We start from the raw sequence: 19,672 nt of genomic DNA, 5'->3' as shown, positions 1-19,672 counted from the left end.
ATGTGGCCATAGGCATGACTGCATGGAGTGCCATTACCTTCCCACCAGAGCAGTACCTATTGATCTATTCATACTCTCTGGGTTGGTGCTCATCTCCAGTTCTAAGCCAAAGAGCCGGCGTTGTCCATAGATACATCCAAGGTCATGTGGCCGGCATGACTGCATGGAGCGCCGTTACCTTCCCACCAGAGCAGTACCTATTGATCTACTCATGCTCTGTGGGTTGGTGCTCATCTCCATTTCTAAGCCCAAGAGCCGGCGTTGTCCATAGACACCCCCAAGGTCATGTGGCCATAGGCATGACTGCATGGAGTGCCATTACCTTCCCACCAGAGCAGTACCTATTGATCTACTCATACTCTCTGGGTTGGTGCTCATCTCCAGTTCTAAGCCAAAGAGCCGGCGTTGTCCGTAGACACCTCCAAGGTCATGTGGCCGGCATGACTGCATGGAGCGCCGTTACCTTCCCGCCGGAGCGGTACCTATTGATCTACTCATATTGGCATGTTATCGAACTGCTAGGTTGGCAGGAGCTGGGGCTAACAGCGGCCACGTACGCCGCTCCCGGGGATTGAACCTGGGACCTTTCGGTCTCCAGCTCAGTGCTTTAACGCATTTCGCTACCAGGGCTCCTTAAGATACTGTAAATACTGGCTGCCAACATGCTACCGAGCCCAATTCAAAGTGCTGGTCTTGACCTATAAAGCCCTAAACAGTTCTGGCCCAAACTACTTGTCCGAACTTATCTCCTCCTATGAACCTACTATGTTGTCAAGATCATCTTGAGAGGCCCTGCTCTCGGTCCCACTTGCTTCACAAGTGTGGCTGGTGGGAATGAGGGACAGGGCCTTCTCGGTGGTGGCTCCCCGGCTGTGGAATGTCCTCCCCAGTAGTGTTCGACAAGCTCCAACTCTCCTAGGTTTCAGGAAGACATGGCTATGTACTCAAGCGTTCGAGGAGTAACATCTGAGGTCGATATGACGTGAATCAAGGTGCACACGAAGGCGTTAGTGGATGAATTTAACTATATATGCATTTTAAATTTTATAATTCATGGTTTAATAGAGTCTAATTAGAGTTTTAATTGATGTGGTACTGTTTTATTGTTTATTAACATGTCATTTTATTGAATGTATTTTGGGCAATGTAATTTGCCGACTGTTGTAAGCCGCCCTGAGTCCCTCCTGGTGAGAAGGGCGGGGTAAAAATGATGTAAATAAATAAAAAAAAATATCGCCTTCTCATGAAAAAAATTATAATATCACAAAGGACAACCACCTCACCTGCTTCATAGGAAATCTGCTACAAAACAGCTTTTTTGCTGAGTTCCAGGGTCAGAGAAGCAGATGGTGAAAACAGAAGAAAGGCCTGCCTCATGGGAGCGTGCCTGCTCCATCCATGTTTAGCATTGACACAAATGACCGACCACTACCAGAAGGCACAGAATTTCACCTATGTTGACAATCATGCCATCACCACCCAAGCAGGGAGCTTTGAGATGGTTGAACAGAAGCTCTCCGAAGCTCTAGGTGCTCTTACTGCCTATTACAGGGGAAACTATCTGATCCATAATCCATCTAAAATGCAGACGTGCTTTTCACCTTCAGAAGAGACAAGCATCTTGAGCTCTGAGGATGACCAGGGAAGGAATCCCGCTGGAGCATTGCAGCACATCAAAATACCTGGAATTACCCTGGATTGTGCTCTGACTTACAAGAAGCACTGCTTGAATATCAAGCAAAAAGTGGGTGCCTGGCACAACTTGGGGATCATAACAGGCACAGTGAAGACATCTGCCCTTGCTCTTGGCTACTCTGCTGCTGAGTACGCATGTCCAGTGTGGAATACATTCAAACAGTGGATGTGGCCCTTAATGAGACATGTCGCATTATCACAGGATGTCTACACTCCTCACCACTGGAGAAATTATACTACAGTAGAGTCTCACTTATCCAACACTCGCTTATCCAACGCTCTGGATTATCCAACGCATTTTTGTAGTCAATGTTTTCAATACATCATGATATTTTGGTGCTAAATTCGTAAATATGGTAATTACTACGTAGCATTACTGCATATTGAACTACTTTTTCTGTCAAATTTGTTGTCTCACATGATGTTGTGGTGCTTAATTTGTAAAATCATAACCTAATTTGGTGTTTAATAGGCTTTTCCTTAATATCTCCTTATTATCCAACATATTCGCTTATCCAACGTTCTGCCAGCCCGTGTATGTTGGATAAGTGAGACTCTACTGTATTTAGCCAGTATTGCACCACCTGACATCCGCCGGGAAGTATTTATTTATTTCCATCATTTCTATGCCGCCCTTCTCACCCGAAGGGACTCAGGGCGGCTCACAATCTGGCAAAATTCAATGCCGGTATACAGTACAAAAGATAAAACATAGGCAATTAAAACAATAAATTTAGCATAATACAATAAATACATTTAAAACAGTACAATAAAAATACTTAAACCATTCGTCCACAAAAACCTTGCACGTACCTAGCAGCCTGTAATGAAAGGACCAAGGCATTGACATCTCCAGCCCATCCCATATCAGCCAGCACACCAATGCCTTAAATCAAGAAACAGCGTCCTAAGATCCACAGAGATACTTGCAGGAACACCTCAGCAAGTGAGAGTCCAAAAGTGGCAGGCTAAAACCTGGAACCTCAATCAGTGGCTGAGACGGGATGAGAAACTCCCTCCTGGGCACACAGAAGACTGGGCGACTTGGAAGGCGCTGAACAGACTACGCTATGGCACCATGAGATGCAGAGCCAACCTTAAGAAACGGGCTTCAAAGTGGAGTCCGCGACATGCGACTGTGGAGAAGAGCAAACCACAGAACACTGACTACAATGCGGCCTGAGTCCCGCCATGTGCACAATGGAGGACCTTCTCACAGCGACACCAGAGGCCAGCTTCTGATCAAAGGAAATCGAGTATCATGCCAAGTTTTAAACTTTGTGGTTTTGAAAATACATTAACAGTACCTTCAATTTGCTTCTGACACGATAAATAAATTAAATATTATTATTATTACGTTATTTGTATCTCTCACCTTCTCCCCAAAGAAACTCAAGGCAGCTAAAATCAATACATTAGACTTTTAGTTAACCAGAACTCAAGCCACTAAAACTCAAGCAACCAGCAAAATGTTTTAAAGATATAGTACTTTAAATATAAATCAAAATAAAATCAATTTTAACTGCAATTTAACTAAAATTGCCTACTGCATCCCCCAAGCAGTTTTTATAATATGGTAAAACTGTATTATATTAAGTTAAGTTTGTCTTTATTCACCTTAATTTGCTTTTAATTAACTTCATTATTAATATGAAATCAATATGGTATTTATGGTATAGCATTAGCTAGGCATATTTTAATAGTTACTCTCAAGCAACCATAAATTACATTCATCTGGCATGCTGCAATCCCATGAGTGCTGGTTAACTGAGTGTATTGTATACAGATTTTTAAAAATAATGAAAATTCATTTCATGTAAAATGAAACGTCAGATAGGATTTGTATAAGGAAACAGATTTGTGATCCTTATGGGTGGCGTATGCTCTAAATTGCTCTACAACACTGTTATTGTTTGTTCCCAGATATCCTCTCATAACCGAGTCCCAAAGCAGTTCACAACCTTTAAACTATACAGTTTAAAAACCTTCAAAATGTAATATTGAATTGAATGCTATACAAAACAATCCAGTTAAAATATAATTAAAATAAAAGGCTGTTAATGAACAACCCCTGAATCTTCAGTAATGCATTGAGGGATGCTCTTTCCTTTCTTTCCTTCCTTTCATCAGTCTCGGCTTTTCTTATGATTTGAATTTGTGGGCCAAACTATTCTTCTTTATCATATTGGAGCACAGCTGGAAATATATGCTAGCGTGCTTCCCCCTTGTCTCCTTTTTGCATTTTCAGGGATCTTCAAAAGGGATTACGGAGTTTGCTCCTGTTTACATTGACTGTTTATCAGCAGAGACAAGCAGCTGCAAAAGGATCGGCCAGACAAGAGTCCCATTCTTTCCCAGATCAAGCTTCATTGCATTGTTTACTGCAGGCAGAGGTTTGTATTTTTCCACCCCTCCTTCTCTATCCTCCCAGTGCCAGTGCTGCTAAAAACACACTGGCTGGCCAGGAAACAAGGAGGAAAGGTGTTATGGCAGGGCATTGCAAAGACTGTAGGTAAAGGTAAAGGTTTCCCCTGACATTAAGTCCAGTCGTGTCCGACTCTAGGGGTTGGTGCCCATCTCCATTTCTAAGCCGAAGAGCCGGCATTGTCCGGAGACACCTCCAAAGTCATGTGGCCGGCATGACTGCATGGAACAGTGTCACCTTCCCGCCAGAGCAGTACCTATTGATCTACTCACATTTGCATGTTTTCAAACTGCTAGGTTGGCAGAAGCTGGAGATAACAGCGGGCGCTCGCTCCGCTCCTCAAATTTGAACCTGGGACCTTTTGGTCCGCAAGTTCATCAGCTCAGCGCTTTAACACACTGAGCCACCGGAGGCTCCATGCAAAGACTGTAATAAGGGGCTTATTTGGGTTCATCTATTATTATTATTATTATTTCTGCCCCGCTTTATCTCTCCCAAAGGGGACTTGAAGCAGCTTAACATAAACTCTACATTGTAGAGTTAATGCACTGATCATGCCTTTCTTTTTCAAAGTGTGTAAGTACTGAATTTATGTGAGTCTATGTGCCATCAAATCCAATGCGCACCTCAATTTCCACAACCCTGAAAACAAATTACAAAATTCTTTGCAATTTGGCCAAAAAGGTGCGCATTACAGTTGCTGCCTGCTTGGAATTCTTTCTTTAAAAACAAAACTGTTTGAATCCCAAAGCTTCCAGCAACGGGTAAGAAAACTTTGGGCTTCATCTATGCTGTAGAATGAATGCACTTTTAATTGCCTTTGTTCAATGTCATGAAATCATGTAATTTTACAGAGTCTTTCTGCCAAAGAATTCTGATGCCTCACCAAACTACAAATCCCAGGATGGCAATAGCCTTGAGCCGTGACTTAAATTAGACATGACATCCCTCAAAGAGAAGTTCCCAAAGCAGTTTCCTGTTTGGCTTTGGCTCAGCACTAAGATGACCGTATGATGCAAATCTAATGTACACCCTCAGTTTGGCGAAAAAGATGGACATAGCCTTGAGCCATGGCTATATATAAATAGGGTATTTATCGGAGGACTGAGCGGGAGATGCTCTGGCTTTTTATTAATCTATTATTAGAATTGTTATTATCATGGTTTCATAGGCCGGTCTAATTGCCCAAGGCCAGATTGTTATAGTTGTTGTTGTTGTTGCTATTATGTTTATTTTGGCCATTGGAGATGGAGCCCAAGTACCCAAAGAAGAAGCTCTAAAAGCTCTCTGTGGAGTGACCCCATCCCTGCCTGCGGGGTTGGACCGACACGTAGAAAACACAAAACATAGGCCTTTCCCCCTTTCTCTCTGGTCTCTTCTCATTCCTTTTACTTTATTTTACTCCGTGGACTTTAATCCCTCTCTTCAAACAGGCCTGTTCTCCCCTTCAAGCGGCAGATCACGTCCCCATCGGATCCGGCGATCAAGTCCGTTCACGCTGGGATATCCGCTGGACCTCCATCACCTGGAGCTGGATGGCAGAGAGCTGCTCGATGATGCTGGTCAGCAGGGCCTCCTCGGCCCCTTCTCGTTCTCCATCCTGTGCAGGAAAGAAGGTACAAAGCCTGGGATGGGTGGCCAGATGTGGGTCCTTCTGGCTGTTGGAATCCAACCCCACACTTCCCGCTGGAGCAGTACCTATTGATCTACTCACATTGGCATGTTTTCGAACTGCTAGATTGGCAGGAGCTGGAGCTAAGAGCAGGCGCTCACGCCGCTCCTGGGGTTTGAACCTGGGATCGTTCGGTCTCCAGCTCAGTGCTTTAACACACTTCACCACTGGGGCTCCATATATATATATATCTATATATATAAAAGAGTGATGGCATCACGGCGACCCACAAAACAACAAAACTACAGACCCCCCAACCTTGAAATTTGACAACACAACCCATCATTCATGCCTCTAAGTTGATACAACAAAAAGAAAAGAAAAATAAAGTCCTAATTAGAGGGAGAGGAATAATTGTTTTTATCCAATTGCTGCCAATTTAGAGGGCTAATCTCTGCCCACTTGGTCTCCTAGCAACCAACTCAGCCCAGGGGACAGGCAGATTTAGGCCTCACTTAGGCTTCTTCCACAGATTACCTAATTTGCACTGGATTATATGGCAGTGTAGACTCAAGGCCCTTCCACACAGGTATATAAACCAGTTATAATCTTATATTATCTGCTTTGCACTGGATTATCTTGACTCCACACTATCATATAATCCACTTCAGTGTGCATTTTATACAGCTGTGAAGAAGGGCCTCATATAATCCAGTTCTAAGCAGATAATATAACATTATCAATATACAATATACAATTCCTCAATACTTTATTTCCCATACCACCATACTTCGCCACAGCAACGCGTGGCCGGGCACAGCTAGTGTGTGTATGTATGTATGTGTGTATATATATATATATATATATATATATATATATATAAATTGAAGTTTTACCTTATAAGATAGAGTAAATTAACATTGAAAGAGTGAGAACATTTGATTGTATAGAAAGTAGGAAAACAGATTAAAAATGGTTTCAGGATTTTGAAAATTGGGGTGCGCGTCAGATTTGATGGCACACTAGATGGGCCATATCCACTCCACCAAGCCCTGGTGATTTTTAGTCCTACCTTCAGCAAGGAAGAAGGTGCAAGGAGGACTCAGAGGTGGCTTGGTCAGTTCCTCCCATGAAAAGGTAACCTATAGCTTGTTGGCCCCATCCAAGGACTAACCAGGGCTGACCCTCCTGAGCAGGCATAGACAAGCTTTGGCCCTCCCTCCAGGTGTTTTGGACTTCAACCTCGATATCTTCCCCCGGGGCCTCTCTCTTTCTGCCTTAGTGCCACGTAGACCTGGCCCTGGGTTAAAATTGTTAGGCAGCCGCTGCATAAAGACAAACAGAAGGAGATGGGGACTGCTCCGGGCAAGGTATAATTACCAGCGTGGGACGGAGGAGGACTCTGGCCTAAATATCCTTCTGAGCAGAGATGAACCCACCCTGAACTGAGGGGCTTCTCTATGGGTCACCAGAGGAGCAGGAGTCCCGGTCAGGTCCAAGCCTTTGGTGACAGGGATCACGCCACGCATGGAACATATTGGGGAGGGTCTCCGAACCCCACTCCCAGACTCACCCCTTGCCTTCGGAAGGAGGGCTCCCACAGCATCAAACAGGCCAGCAGCCCCACCACAGAAATCGCAAGGATGAAGAGTATGAACAAGAGGCTTGGGCCGGTGGGCGACAGACCCCCAACCGTGATCGGATAGGCCTGGCCTTGGGCAGCCCCCTGGCTGGATGGGCACACCTCGCGGACCCTCTGCCGCTTCTGCTGGGCCGGGTTCGCCAAGGCCCTGGCCAGCAGCAGGGCGAAGAAGACCCAACCTTCCATGAAGGTCATCCTTGAGGTCTCTCCCAGGGATTCCAGTCTGTTGCCCCCGGAATCCGTTGCCAGGGAGACTGGAGTCGGACACTTCTCTGGACCCAGAGGGGACCAACTGCTGCCTCCACACAAGGAAGGTCTTCCTAAAGGTCAGCTCTATCAGACAATGCAATACACCAGAGGCTTTTGCACATAAGCAGGCTTGGATTGCGTCTTTCTGGATGCCAGAATGGACTGGATGGCCGTTAGGAGTCTTTTCTGACTCTAGGATTCTATGATAAAGGAGCAAAACAGAGAAGAGAGATCAATGGGAGATGTTGACAAGCTGGAAAGCGTCCAGAGGAGGGCGACTAAAATGATTAAGGGTCTGGAGAACAAGCCCTATGAGGAGCGGCTTAAAGAGCTGGGCATGTTTAGCCTGCAGAAGAGAAGGCTGAGAGGAGACATGATAGCCATGTACAAATACATGAAGGGAAGTCATAGGGAAGAGGGAGCAAGCTTGTTTTCTGCTGCCCTGCAGACTAGAACACGGAACAATGGCTTCAAACTACAGGAAAGGAAGGAGATTCCACCTGAACATCAGGAAGAACTTCCTCACTGTGAGAAGGGCTGTTCGGCAGTGGAACTCTCTCCCCCGGGCCGTGGTGGAGGCTCCTTCTTTGGAGGCTTTTAAGCAGAGGCTGGATGGCCATCTGTCGGGGGTGCTTTGAATGCGATTTCCTGCTTCTTGGCAGAATGGGGTTGGACTAGATGGCCCATGAGGTCTCTTCCAACTCAACTATTCTATGATTCTATGATTCAATGGACATGATACCAGGTTGTAGAAAGTTGTGTTGTCATCATCTTTCATGGCCAGAATCACTGGGTTGCTGTGAGTTTTCCAGGCTGTCTGGCTATGTTCCAGAAGCATTCTCTCCTGATGTTTTGCCCACATCTATATCAGGCATCCTCAGAGGTTGTGAGGTCTGTTGGAAACTAGGCAAGGGGGGTATGCATATCTGTGGAATACTGTCCAGGGTGGGAGAAAGAATCCTTGTGTGTTGGAAGCAAGTATTAATCTTGCAATTAATCACTTTGATTAGCATTGAAAAGCCTTGTAGCTTCAAGGCCTGGTTGCTTCCTGCCTGGGGGAATCCTTTGTTGGGGGGCATTAGCTGGCCCTGATTGTTTCATGTCTGGAATTCTCCGGTTTTTAGAGTGTTGTTCTTTACTTACTCTCCTGATTTCAGAGTTTTTTTAATACTAGTAGCCAGATGTTGTTCCTTTTCATGGTTTCCTCCTTTCTATTGACATTGTCCACATACTTGTGGATTTCAGTGGTTTCTCTGTGTAGTCTGACAGTGGTTTTTTGAGTGGGCTAACATTTCTGTGTTCTCAAATAGTATGCTGTGTCCAGGTTGGCAGAACGCTTGTAGGCTGTTAGGAATTGTGGGAGTTAAAGTCCAAAACACCTGGTGGGAGGGCCGAAGTTTGCCCATGCCTGGCCTATCCTGTTGTTGTTGTCATCTATGTGTCAGTGAAAGAGGGAATAGCAGCAACAATATTGTCTGGAAGGTTAGGAACTGTGGGTAGTAGGATCTGTCCTGAAATGCCTATGCTTTGAACGGCACCCCGTTCCCCACTCCTTTTCCTGGAACACCCAAGAGCCACACCACGATGGGGAGGGCTGCATTCCACATTCCATCTTCTGCCATAACTCACGGCTGACAGGTCTGCTTTCCCAAATAGACCCAGCAGGAAGCTGTGGGTTTGGAGGGAGTTGTTATGTTGCTTTATGCAATAGGCAGGGACTTCCCGTTTCTCCCAGGGGTCTGTGAGCGGCTGAAGGACACCCTTTGCCCCAAATGCTGGGTCAGTCCAGATATCCTCCTTGGACGACATGGCTCACATGACCCAGCTGTGGAGCTTTTCATTATGGGGCTGGCAGAAGTTATTTATGTGAGTGTGTGTGTCCCTACTCCATGGTGCTGTTCCTCCCAGGGCTCTGGGAACACAGTGATCCTGTGGAGGAAAGGACTGAGATGGAAATGGGGGCGGGCAGAACATGGCAAACAATAGCCCTTGTTATGGATACTATGGCATCCATTCCATGCGCTCTGATGTAAGGGCTCCTGCGTAGAGTGGGTGGATGGGTGGGATTATTAAGACACATTGGATTTGGGCAGGGCTGTGGGGTGTTTTCCTCCCACAAAGACTTAGCTGCCTATGGGCTACTAGTACAGGAAAATCTCTTTTGGACTACAATTCTCATCTCCTGTTTTTAACACTGAATCCTGCTTGTTGATTTTAATGATTGTTTTTATTGATGTTGGTGTTTTTTACTGGGATAATTGTTTTATTGCTTTGTTACTGTTATTTGTTTGTTTTATCGGGTCAGGCCCCATGTAAGCCGCCCCGAGTCCCTTCGGGGAGATGGGGCGGGGTATAAAAATAAAGTTATTATTATTATTATATTATTATCCCGATAACAATCCTGTATCCGTGACCGTTTTTGTACCGGTTTGCACTTTTTACCTTTGTCAACTTGATATAGACACAGGGTCTACTCCCATCCCAATTTGCACTTCCAAGAATTTGCAGCACTTTATCAGTCACCTTGTGTTTACAGTACAGTAGAGTCTCACTTATCCAACACTTGCTTATCCAACATTCTGGATTATCCAACGCATTTTTGTAGTCAATGTTTTCAATACATCATGATATTTTGGTGCTAAATTCGTAAATACAGTAATTACTACATAGCATTACTGAGTATTGAACTACTTTTTCTGTCAAATTTGTTGTATAACATGATGTTATGGTGCTTAATTTGTAAAATCATAATCTATTTTGATGTTTAATAGGCTTTTCCTTAATGCCTCCTTATTATCCAACATATTCGCTTATCCAACATTCTGCTGGCCCGTTTATGTTGGATAAGTGAGACTCTACTGTATTTATATGGTGCACTTTACCCAGTCTACTTTTACAACCTCTCAGTTTTAATCCATGTTTTTATTAGTTTTGGTCATTTATTTTTATTGGGTAATTTAAATTTTTATAATTGTGCATGTCTCTTATCTATTGTTGTGTTTTATATTGCTGTTGTTTTTATTCGGGCTTGGCCCCATGTAAGCTGCCCTGAGTCCCCTTTGGGGAGATAGAGGCGGGGTATAAAAATAAACTTATTAATATTATTACAGTAGAGTCTCACTTATCCAACGTAAACGGGCCAGCAGAACGTTCAAATTAGGTTATGATTTTACAAATTAAGCACCAAAACATCATGTTAGACAACAAATTTGACAGAAAAAGTAGTTCAATACGCAGTAATGCTATGCAGTAATTACTGTATTTACGAATTTAGCACCAAAATATGATATATTGAAAACATTGACTACAAAAATGTGTTGGCTAATCCAGAACGTTGGATAAGCGAGTGTTGGATAAGTGAGACTCTACTGTATATTATTATTCTCAGAATTCTGGGAGTTGCAGTCCAAGAAACCCCAGGCTCTTTTCCTGCACTCATACTCCCACCACCGAACCATATGAAACGAGATCAAAAGCAGAGCCGTTAACCGTTTCTTAAACTTTAATAACCTGAAATACTGCAAAAGTGACTGTAAATATAAAATGATGACCAGCTCCCCTCTTTCCCCGAGGTCCGTGTCTTCCCCGCCACCCCAATCTCATTCCATATCTATTCGTGTCAAAAGGCAATCCCTCATCCATCCATCAATTCATCCCACATTGCAAATTTGAGGTGGGGGTCGGGGAGTATGGCCAAATTGGGGTCCAACCCCTCCTCCCCAATTTGACAAATTGACAAAGGTCCCGATCCTCTTCCAGAGCTGGAGGGGGTGACAAAAGCAACCCACTGAAGGCACATGCTGTGTTAGTAGCCCCCTTTCCACCCACCCTCCCTCCCTCCCCACATAACCCCTTCCCCAAAAGGCTGGCTTTTTTCTCTCTCACACGGGGTGCATCTACACTGTAGAATTAACGCACTTTGACGCCACTTTAGGTGCCGTTGCTCGATGCTATGGAATCCTGCGAGTTGGGAGTTTGGCACTCTTTGGCAGGTAAGGTTAAAGGCTTTATATGGCTCCCAGAATCCCATAACTGAGCCATGACATTTAAAAGTGGTGTCAAATTGCATTATGTGCAAACTTCAGCTCTCTTGGTGTTTTGGACTGCAACTCCCACCATTCCTCACAGCTTCAGGCCCTTTCCTTTTCCCCCTCAGCCGCTTACGCGGCTGAGGGGGAAAAGGAAAGGGCCTGAAGCTGTGAGGAATGGTGGGAGTTGCAGTCCAAAACACCAAGAGAGCCCAAGCTGGCCCATGCCTAGTGTAGACACACCGTCACAATCATTCGCCCGGTACCAAGCTGCCCACCCACACGCACCCTGTTCACATCTGCGGGAATCCGTTAGTGAGGGAGGGAGTGGCCGGAGTGGCCGCCACTCACGTCCCCATCCCTGTCCTTAGTGTCAGTCTCTCGTCAGTTCCTCCCGCCCCAATCCGGGTCATGCGCTGGTGCCGCTGGAAGGAGGAGGAGGAGGAGGGGGCTTGGCGGCCGAGTGGAGTTGGGCCTGGAAGCGGGACAGCTGTTCGGAGTTGGCGAGGGAGCGGAGGAGGGCGTTCTCCTGCTCCAGCAAGGCGTTGCGCTCCGAGAGCTCCTTGATCTGCTCCCGCAGGACTTCCACTTCCTCGCGTACCGCAAACATCAGGTGGCTCTTCACCAGGTCCTGGAGCAGCAAGGTAGAACAAGGACAATGTCATGGTGAGGCGTGTGGGAACTCATAGCTCAGGAATCCTCAAACATTTTAAGTGGAGGGCCTCAGACTGCTGGGGGGCCGGATTAGGGTGCAATAGTCCAAAATTAGGATTGTTGTTGTGTGCCTTCAAGTTGTTTCAGACTTAGGTCAACCCTAAGGCTAAAGTTTAGGACAGCGGCCAGGTCAATGACCTTGGAGGGCCTTAGTTTGGGGACCCCTGATCTAGATGATCTCATAGGACCATAGGTAAGCAAAGAGACCTCCAAAAGACCATCTAGATGGTCTCACAAGACCATAGGTAAGGAAAGGGACCCTCAAAGGCCATCTAGATGGTCTCATAGAACCACAGGTAAGAAAAGTGACCTCCAAAGACCATCTAGATGGTCTCATAAGGCCGTAGCTAAGCAAAGAAACCTCCAAAGACCATCTAGATGGTTTCATAAGACCATAGTTAAGGAAAAGGACCCTCAAAGGCCATCTAGGCGGTCTCATAGAACCATAGGTGAGAAAAGTGACCTTCAAAAGCCATCTAGATGGTCTCATAAGGCCGTAGCTAAGCAAAGAAACCTCCAAAGACCATCTAGATGGTTTCATAAGATCATAGTTAAGGAAAAGGACCTTCAAAGGCCATCTAGATGATCTCATAAAATAATAGGTAAGGAAGGGGCCCCCCAAAGATCATCTAGACAATCTCACAAAACCATAGGTAAGGAAAGGGATCCTCAAAGGCCATCTAGACGGTCTCATAAGACCATAGGTAAGGAAAGTGACCTCCAAAAGCCATCTAGATGGTCTCATAAGGCCGTAGCTAAGCAAAGAGACCTTCAAAGACCAGGTAGACTTAGGTCAACCCTAAGTCTAAAGTTTAGGACAGGGGCCAGGTCAAAGACCTTGGAGGGCCTCATCCAGCCCACAGGCCTTAGTTTGGGGACCCCCTTCATAGATTAATAGAGTCCTAAGGGTCTTCCAAGGGCCACCCAGTCCAATCCCCTTCTACCAAGCAGGAAGACACAATCCAAACCCTTCTATAATAGGGCCTTCATAGCCAGAATCACTGGGTTGTTTCTGGGTTGGGTCTTCCTAGCTGGTCAACCCCTCAACTTCTGAGGATGCCTGCCATAGATGTGGGCGAAACGTCAGGAGCGAATGCTTCTAGAACATGGCCATAAAGCCCGGAAGACTCACAACAACCCAGTGAACATATCCAGCTCCCAAAGCATTTCCACATAGGAATTATGCACAGCTTCCAGACCTTTCACCATTTTGAAAACTCAACACAAATGGCCCACTTATACACAAAATAGAAAATAAGTAAGTACAGTAAATGATTTGAGTATTAAACCAGTTATACTGTTCAAAATCACAGTGATAACAAATAATATTGTATGGGTTTTGTACAGTCACTTTGAAGATAGTATCGGAGCTGTGTGTTTAGCCTGCAGAAGAGAAGGCTGAGGGGAGACATGATTGCCATGTACAAATACGTGAAGGGAAGTCCTAGGGAGGAGGGAGCGAGCTTCCTTTCTGCTGTCCTGGAGACTAGGACGTAATGGAACAATGGCTTCAAACTACAGGAAAGGAGATTCCACCTGAACATGAGGAAGAACTTCCTCACTGTGAGAAGAGCTGTTGGAAATCTCTACCCCGGACTGTGGTAGAGACTCCTTCTTTGGAGGCTTTTAAACAGAGGCTGGATGGCCATCTGTCAGGGATGCTTGGAGTGCGATTACTGCTTGGCAGGGGGTTGGACTGGATGGCCCATGAGGTCTCTTCCAGCTCTATGATTCTATGTTTCTATGACAAGTGAGTCACCGTGTGATGCAGCAGCCAAAAAGGCCAATGCAATCCCATGCTGCATCAACAGAAGTAGTGTCCGAATCAAGGGAAGTGATAGTGCCAATCACATCTCAGGTGGATGGATCTTGTGTCTGGTTCTGGCCACCACTGGTCAAGAAGGATATTGAGAAGAAAGCATTCCCAAAGGAAGGCACCAAGATGGTCAAAGATCTGAAACCCCTCAGGCCTTACAAGGCATGGCTTAAGGAGTTGGGAATGCATGGCAAAGAGAAGATGGAGAAGTGATATGAAATCCCCTTTTGAAACACTTGAAGGGATGCCATGGAGAAGATGGAGCCAGCTTGTTTTCTGCGGCTCCAGAGACCAGAATGAAAACCAATAGATTCAAATTACAAGATAAAGCCATTCCCCCTTAATCTTAGGAAGAACCTCTTGAGAGCAAGAACTACACAACACTGGAACAGACTGCCTTGGAGGGCGTCCTGAGGATGCCTTCTTTGGAGACTTTCAAACACTTTTGGAGAGTTCTCAAGCTGTCTATTCTTGCTTGTTGGACTAGATGGCCCTTGGGATTCCCTTCCAGTTCTAGGTTTCCCTAGATGGAACGACTTCTCACTGAAATGACCCAGCAAATTCCCATTTCCCCAAAAGGTGCCCCTTCCGCAACCTGAGTCCATGAGACTTGAACCCCAATCTACAAGTGTCAGACCTAGAATCATAGAATCATAGAATAGTAGAGTTGGAAGAGACCACATGGGCCATCTAGTCCAACCCCCTGCTAAGAAGCAGGAAATCGCATTCAAAGCACCCCCGACAGATGGCCATCCAGCCTCTGCTTAAAAGCCTCCAAGGAAGGAGCCTCCACCACGGCCCCGGGGAGAGAGTTCCACTGCCGAACAGCCCTTCTCACAGTGAGGAAGTTCTTCCTGATGTTCAGGTGGAATCTCCTTCCCTTCCTGTAGTTTGAAGCCCTTGTTCCATTGCGTCCTAGTCTGCAGGGCAGCAGAAAACAAGCTCCCTCCCTCCTCCCTAGGACTTCCCTTCACGTATTTGTCCATGGCTATCATGTCTCCTCTCAGCCTTCTCTTCTGCAGGCTAAACATGCCCAGCTCTTTAAGCCGCTCCTCATAGGACTTGTTCTCCAGACCCTTAATCATTTTAGTCGCCCTCCTCTGGACGCTTTCCAGCTTGTCAACATCTCCCTTCAACTGTGGTGCCCAGAATTGGACCCAGTGTGATTCCAGGTGTGGTCTGACCAAGGCAGAATAGAATAAGGGGGAGCAGGACTTCCCTGGATCCAGACGCTATTCCCCTCTTGATGCAGGACAGAATCCCATTGGCTTTTTTAGCAGCCGCATCACATTGTTGGCTCATGTTTAACTTGTTGTCCACGAGGACTCCAAGGTCTTTTTCGCACACACTGCTGTCAAGCCAGGCATCGTCCCCCATTCTGTCTCTTTGATTTCCATTTTTTCTGCCGAAGTGAAGTCTCTTGCATTTGTCCCTGTTGAACTTCATTTTGTGAGTTTCGGCCCATCTCTCTAGTCTGTCAAGATTGTTTTGAATTCTGCTCCTGTCTTCTGGAGTGTTAGCTATCCCTCCCAGTTTGGTGTCGTCTGGCTGCTTCTCGCTGGGCTTCTGTGCCTCTCCAATCCCGAAGCCTAACTCCTTGCCTGGCAGAAATAATTGTGAGCTGCCTTGCAATGTGTTGAATTCACTACTTCTGCCCCATTCTCCCACAGATGTACACACACACAGAAACGACATGCCCACCTCTCCCTGGGAATGGTCAAAGGCAGAGATCATCCATTGGTGTTTGAATCTCTTTCAAACACAGGAGCCCTGGAGAGAGTGTTAGCAAGGCAGCACCCTCTGCACATGGGCAGAAGTCTAGTTTCCACAGGCTTTCTACACTTTGTGCATATAGTGTGTGGAACTACCATCACTTAACCGCCCCCAAACAAGGAAGGAAGGAGGAGGGCATAAGGGTGGGTCAAGGTGGTTGTGCCACGGCTCTGTGTCCACCCCTTCGTTCCTCCGGCCCTCGGGCGTCAAGGAGGTGACACACGGAAACGCCTGCCCAGAGGTGCCCACCTGTCCCCGTGGCCCTTCCCTTGACTCACCATGGCTTGTTCAATCTTGTTGTCTATGGCTATCATGCTGCTGTTTGTTCCGCTGCAGGAAATAGAAACAGAGAGAGAAAGAAAAAAGTGAATTAAGAGAAAAACCCAACTCGGGGCCAGCCCTTATACCACCACCACCACCATTCTGGCTGCTCTGACAATTATTATAATTAACATTATTGAGTCATTATCCTGATTTCCTCTTTTCAAAAGAGACACAAAGTGGCTGACAAGACCCTTTGCACTGGCTTAAGAGCTACCTCTGCATCACTCCCTTCCAAATCGTAATGGAAATCCCAGAGCACCAAAAAGCTTTGACTTCGGGCGGCATTCTTTTCTCTCGCGGCCACAAAATTTTCCACTGAATCTAGTGGCGCTTACACAACCAGACACACAGGCTGGCCACTTGAAAGTATCCGTGTTACGAGCGTGACCTTAGGCGTGTGCAGAGTGCCCTGGGCACTTTGCACACGTCTTAAGATCCCACCCATGACCCACATAGCAGCACACTTCATTTTCCCCATCTTAGGTGGACTCTTAGTTTCTTAACCAGGTGTGGACCAGCTTGGTCCTTCTTCCAGGTGTTTTGGACTTCGACTCCCAGCATTCCTAACAGCCTCAGGCCCCTTCCTTTTGCCCCTCCGCCGCTTAAGCGGCGGAGGGGCAAAAGGAAGGGGCCTGAGGCTGTTAGGAATGGTGGGAGTCGAAGTCCAAAACACCTGGAAGAAGACCCAAGCTGGTTCTCCAAGGATCATCTAGTCCAGCCCACTCCCAGAGCCACAACCAAAGCACATGCAGACAGCATTGTCCGCAGAGTTTTATGCACCCAGTGCCCCCCGTGTCAGGTCGCAGGGGTCTCATCCTGCTGCCCGTCGCAAACAACCACAATCGCACAACTCCCCCTCCCTTCCCGGCTACCTGTGCAAGACAAGCAGGAGCGAAACCAAGGTTTTGTCCACCTCTTTTTTCCGGCCGTTGAGCTTCAGGCCCTCGTCGAGCCTGGGCCGGGCGGGAGAGGGGTCTCTGGAGAAAGCCGGGGAGGTGCAGCCGCGGTGCCGGGGTCTCCGGGGGTCCCCCGAACGGGGCAGCGCACAGCAGCCGCAGCCTTGGGGCTCCTGACGGGACTCGTAGGCGCTGACCATGGTCCTGACGGACACCCCTCCGGGCTCCAGAGACATGGCACAGACCGCTCAAGATGCTGAGACCCACCCCAGGAGGTCCTGGGTCTTCTGGACTGGATTTGGGTCCTGTGCCCCTTATTCTTTGGCCTCCTGTGATGTGAGGTCCACAGACCCACCCCAGGAGGTCCTGGGTCTTCTGGATTGGGTTTGGGTCCTGCACGTCTTATTCTTTGGCCTCCTGTGATGTGGGGTCTGCAGTCCCACCCCAGGAGGTCGTGCCTCTTATTCTTTGGCCTCCTGTGATGTAGCGTCCTTAGACCCACCCCAGTAGGTTCTTGGGTCTTCTGGACTGGGTTTGGGTCCTGTGTCCCTTATTCTTTGGCCTCCTGTGATGTGGGGTCTGCAGACCCACCCCAGGAGGTCCTGGGTCTTCTGGACTGGGCTTGATTCCTGTGCCTCTTATTCTTTGGCTTTCTGTGATGTGGGGTCCGCAGACCCACTCCAGTAGGTCCTGGATCTTCTGGACTGGGTTTGGGTCCTGTGCGTCTTATTCTTTGGCCTCCTGTGATGTGGGGTGCTTCTGGATTGGGTTTGGGTCCTGTGATGTGGGGTCCGCAGACCTACCCCAGTAGGTCCTGGGTCTTCTGGATTGGGTTTGGGTCCTCTGCCCTTTATTCTTTGGCCTCCTGCGATGTCGGGTCCGCAGACCCACCCCAGGAGGTCCTGGGTCTTCTGGACTGGGTTTGGGTCCCGTTCCCCTTATTCTTTGGCCTCCTGTGATGTGGTGGCTCCGGTCGGAGGGCAGATGTTTTCCTTCTGGGATGTCTTCTCCTTGGCCCCGATGATCAGAAGTTCTTCCCTCCCGATCTGCTCTCTCTCTCTTCCTGCCCCATAAGCATCCAGGGAACCTGTCCCAGCTCAGGGGAGGATTATGGGGATGTGTAGCAGGTCCTGACCCCTTGTGTCCTCCTGGGGCGGGTTCTCCTTCCAGCACCCCAAGTCAGAGGAGCTCCTTCTCTCCAGGCTGTCTCCCTTGCTCTTCCTGCAGCCTCAAGGCCAAGTGGATGACCGGACCCATCCCGGCTGGGGGGCAGGACCTGATCTGCTGCAAAGGCTGCACCTCCTCTTCCTCCTCCTCCTCCCCTCGCACTCAGTCCCAGCTGGCTGAATTGGGGGGGGGGGGTTGTAATGAAGGGGGTGTGAGCATCAGATGATGCTCCCTGGCACGGCATAAATAGCCATCTCTGTGCCCAGCACTCTCTTCCTCTCAGCCCCCTCTCATTCACTCCCATTGGCCAAGGCACACGTGTGTGTGTGTATGGGAGTGTGAACAAGTGTACATTCCCCCCCCCCCCCCCAAACACCCCATTTCGATGCACAGAAGGGACATCAGATGTCCTCACAAAGCCCAGAAGGCTTGCAAATGGGTGTCACCCTGCTTTCTCCCCCCTCACCAAACACATATAGCCAAGATCCGCACTATCTCCACCACCTCCCCCCCCCCCCCCCCCAAACAAGGAAAAAGTGTCCGGCCGAAAGCCAAAGGCCTCCTTGGCCAAAGCCTCCCCTTCACCCCTTCCTTGTTCTTGGCTCTGGAGTGACAGAGAAGACTTGGTGGATGGGGGGGGGGCACAAAGGGCCCTTTATGAGCCTGCCGCCCTCTGTTTATGCCAGTCCCCTCCAGGGAGGGGGGAGTGTTGTGGAGGTTGGGGACGTTTCTAGGGAGACCGGGAACCGAGCCCAAACGCATTGCATAACGCATTGCACCCGGTGCTCTTGCACCAGGAAACAGAACTCCCCCTCCCCAATTATACCATTTAGTTCTCTTATGGGGGGAGGCATAGGTGGGGAAGGGGCTTGTGCCTGGAAGGCCCTTTGGGAAGTCTGTTTAATACAGGCATGGGCAAACTTGGGCCTCCCCCCCCCCCGGTGTTTTGCACTTCAACTCCCACCATTCCTAATTGGGTTAAACCCTTGTGCCAGCAGGACTGCTGACCTGAAGGTTGGGTTGCTGACCTGAAGGTTGCCGGTCCGAAAATGTGAGACAGGATGAGCTCCCGTCAGTCAGCTCTAGCTTTCAGGGACAAGAAAGAACCTCCCCGCAGCCTTGTCAAGGTCTCTGTAAACAGGGCCTCTTCCATCCCAAATTGATCTCTATTCTGTTATCTTGAGTTCACAACTTTTATAATGTGCACTTTACTTAGTCTATTATCATAACCTCGCGGTTTTTAATTCCATGTTATATTGTTTTTTTTATTTCTATAGGTTAATGTTTAAAATTTTATAATTTGTGTATGTCTTTTGTTTATTGTCCTGGTG

The 19,672-nt window shown here is 47.6% G+C and overlaps 1 protein-coding gene and 1 long non-coding RNA gene across 6 annotated transcripts in view; one reads left to right on the top strand and one right to left on the bottom strand.

Moving 5' to 3' along the window:
- Positions 1–19,672, top strand: part of LOC103281595 (uncharacterized) — a 30,510-nt gene that overhangs the window by 1,307 nt on the left and 9,531 nt on the right. For all 5 annotated transcript variants that reach the window (XR_010007277.1, XR_010007275.1, XR_010007273.1 and 2 more), the window contains 2 exons: positions 3,944–4,088; positions 5,554–5,736. This is a non-coding gene — a long non-coding RNA (uncharacterized LOC103281595). The remainder of the gene's footprint in view (positions 1–3,943; positions 4,089–5,553; positions 5,737–19,672) is intronic.
- tsc22d4 (TSC22 domain family member 4) overlaps positions 11,108–19,672 on the bottom strand; it is a 29,761-nt gene continuing 21,196 nt past the window's right edge. Inside the window, exons 3-4 of the mRNA XM_062984555.1 lie at positions 16,233–16,284; positions 11,108–12,282 (exon numbers count right to left, since the gene is read on the bottom strand). Coding sequence (XP_062840625.1) covers positions 12,061–12,282; positions 16,233–16,284 — 274 coding nt within the window. The 3' untranslated portion in view covers positions 11,108–12,060. The remainder of the gene's footprint in view (positions 12,283–16,232; positions 16,285–19,672) is intronic.

Source organism: Anolis carolinensis, chromosome 6 (assembly GCF_035594765.1).
Source record: "Anolis carolinensis isolate JA03-04 chromosome 6, rAnoCar3.1.pri, whole genome shotgun sequence".
Taxonomy (NCBI): Eukaryota; Metazoa; Chordata; class Lepidosauria; order Squamata; family Dactyloidae; genus Anolis; species Anolis carolinensis.
Note: the sequence above shows the minus strand (reverse complement) of the source record. Positions and strands in the feature narration are given on the sequence as shown.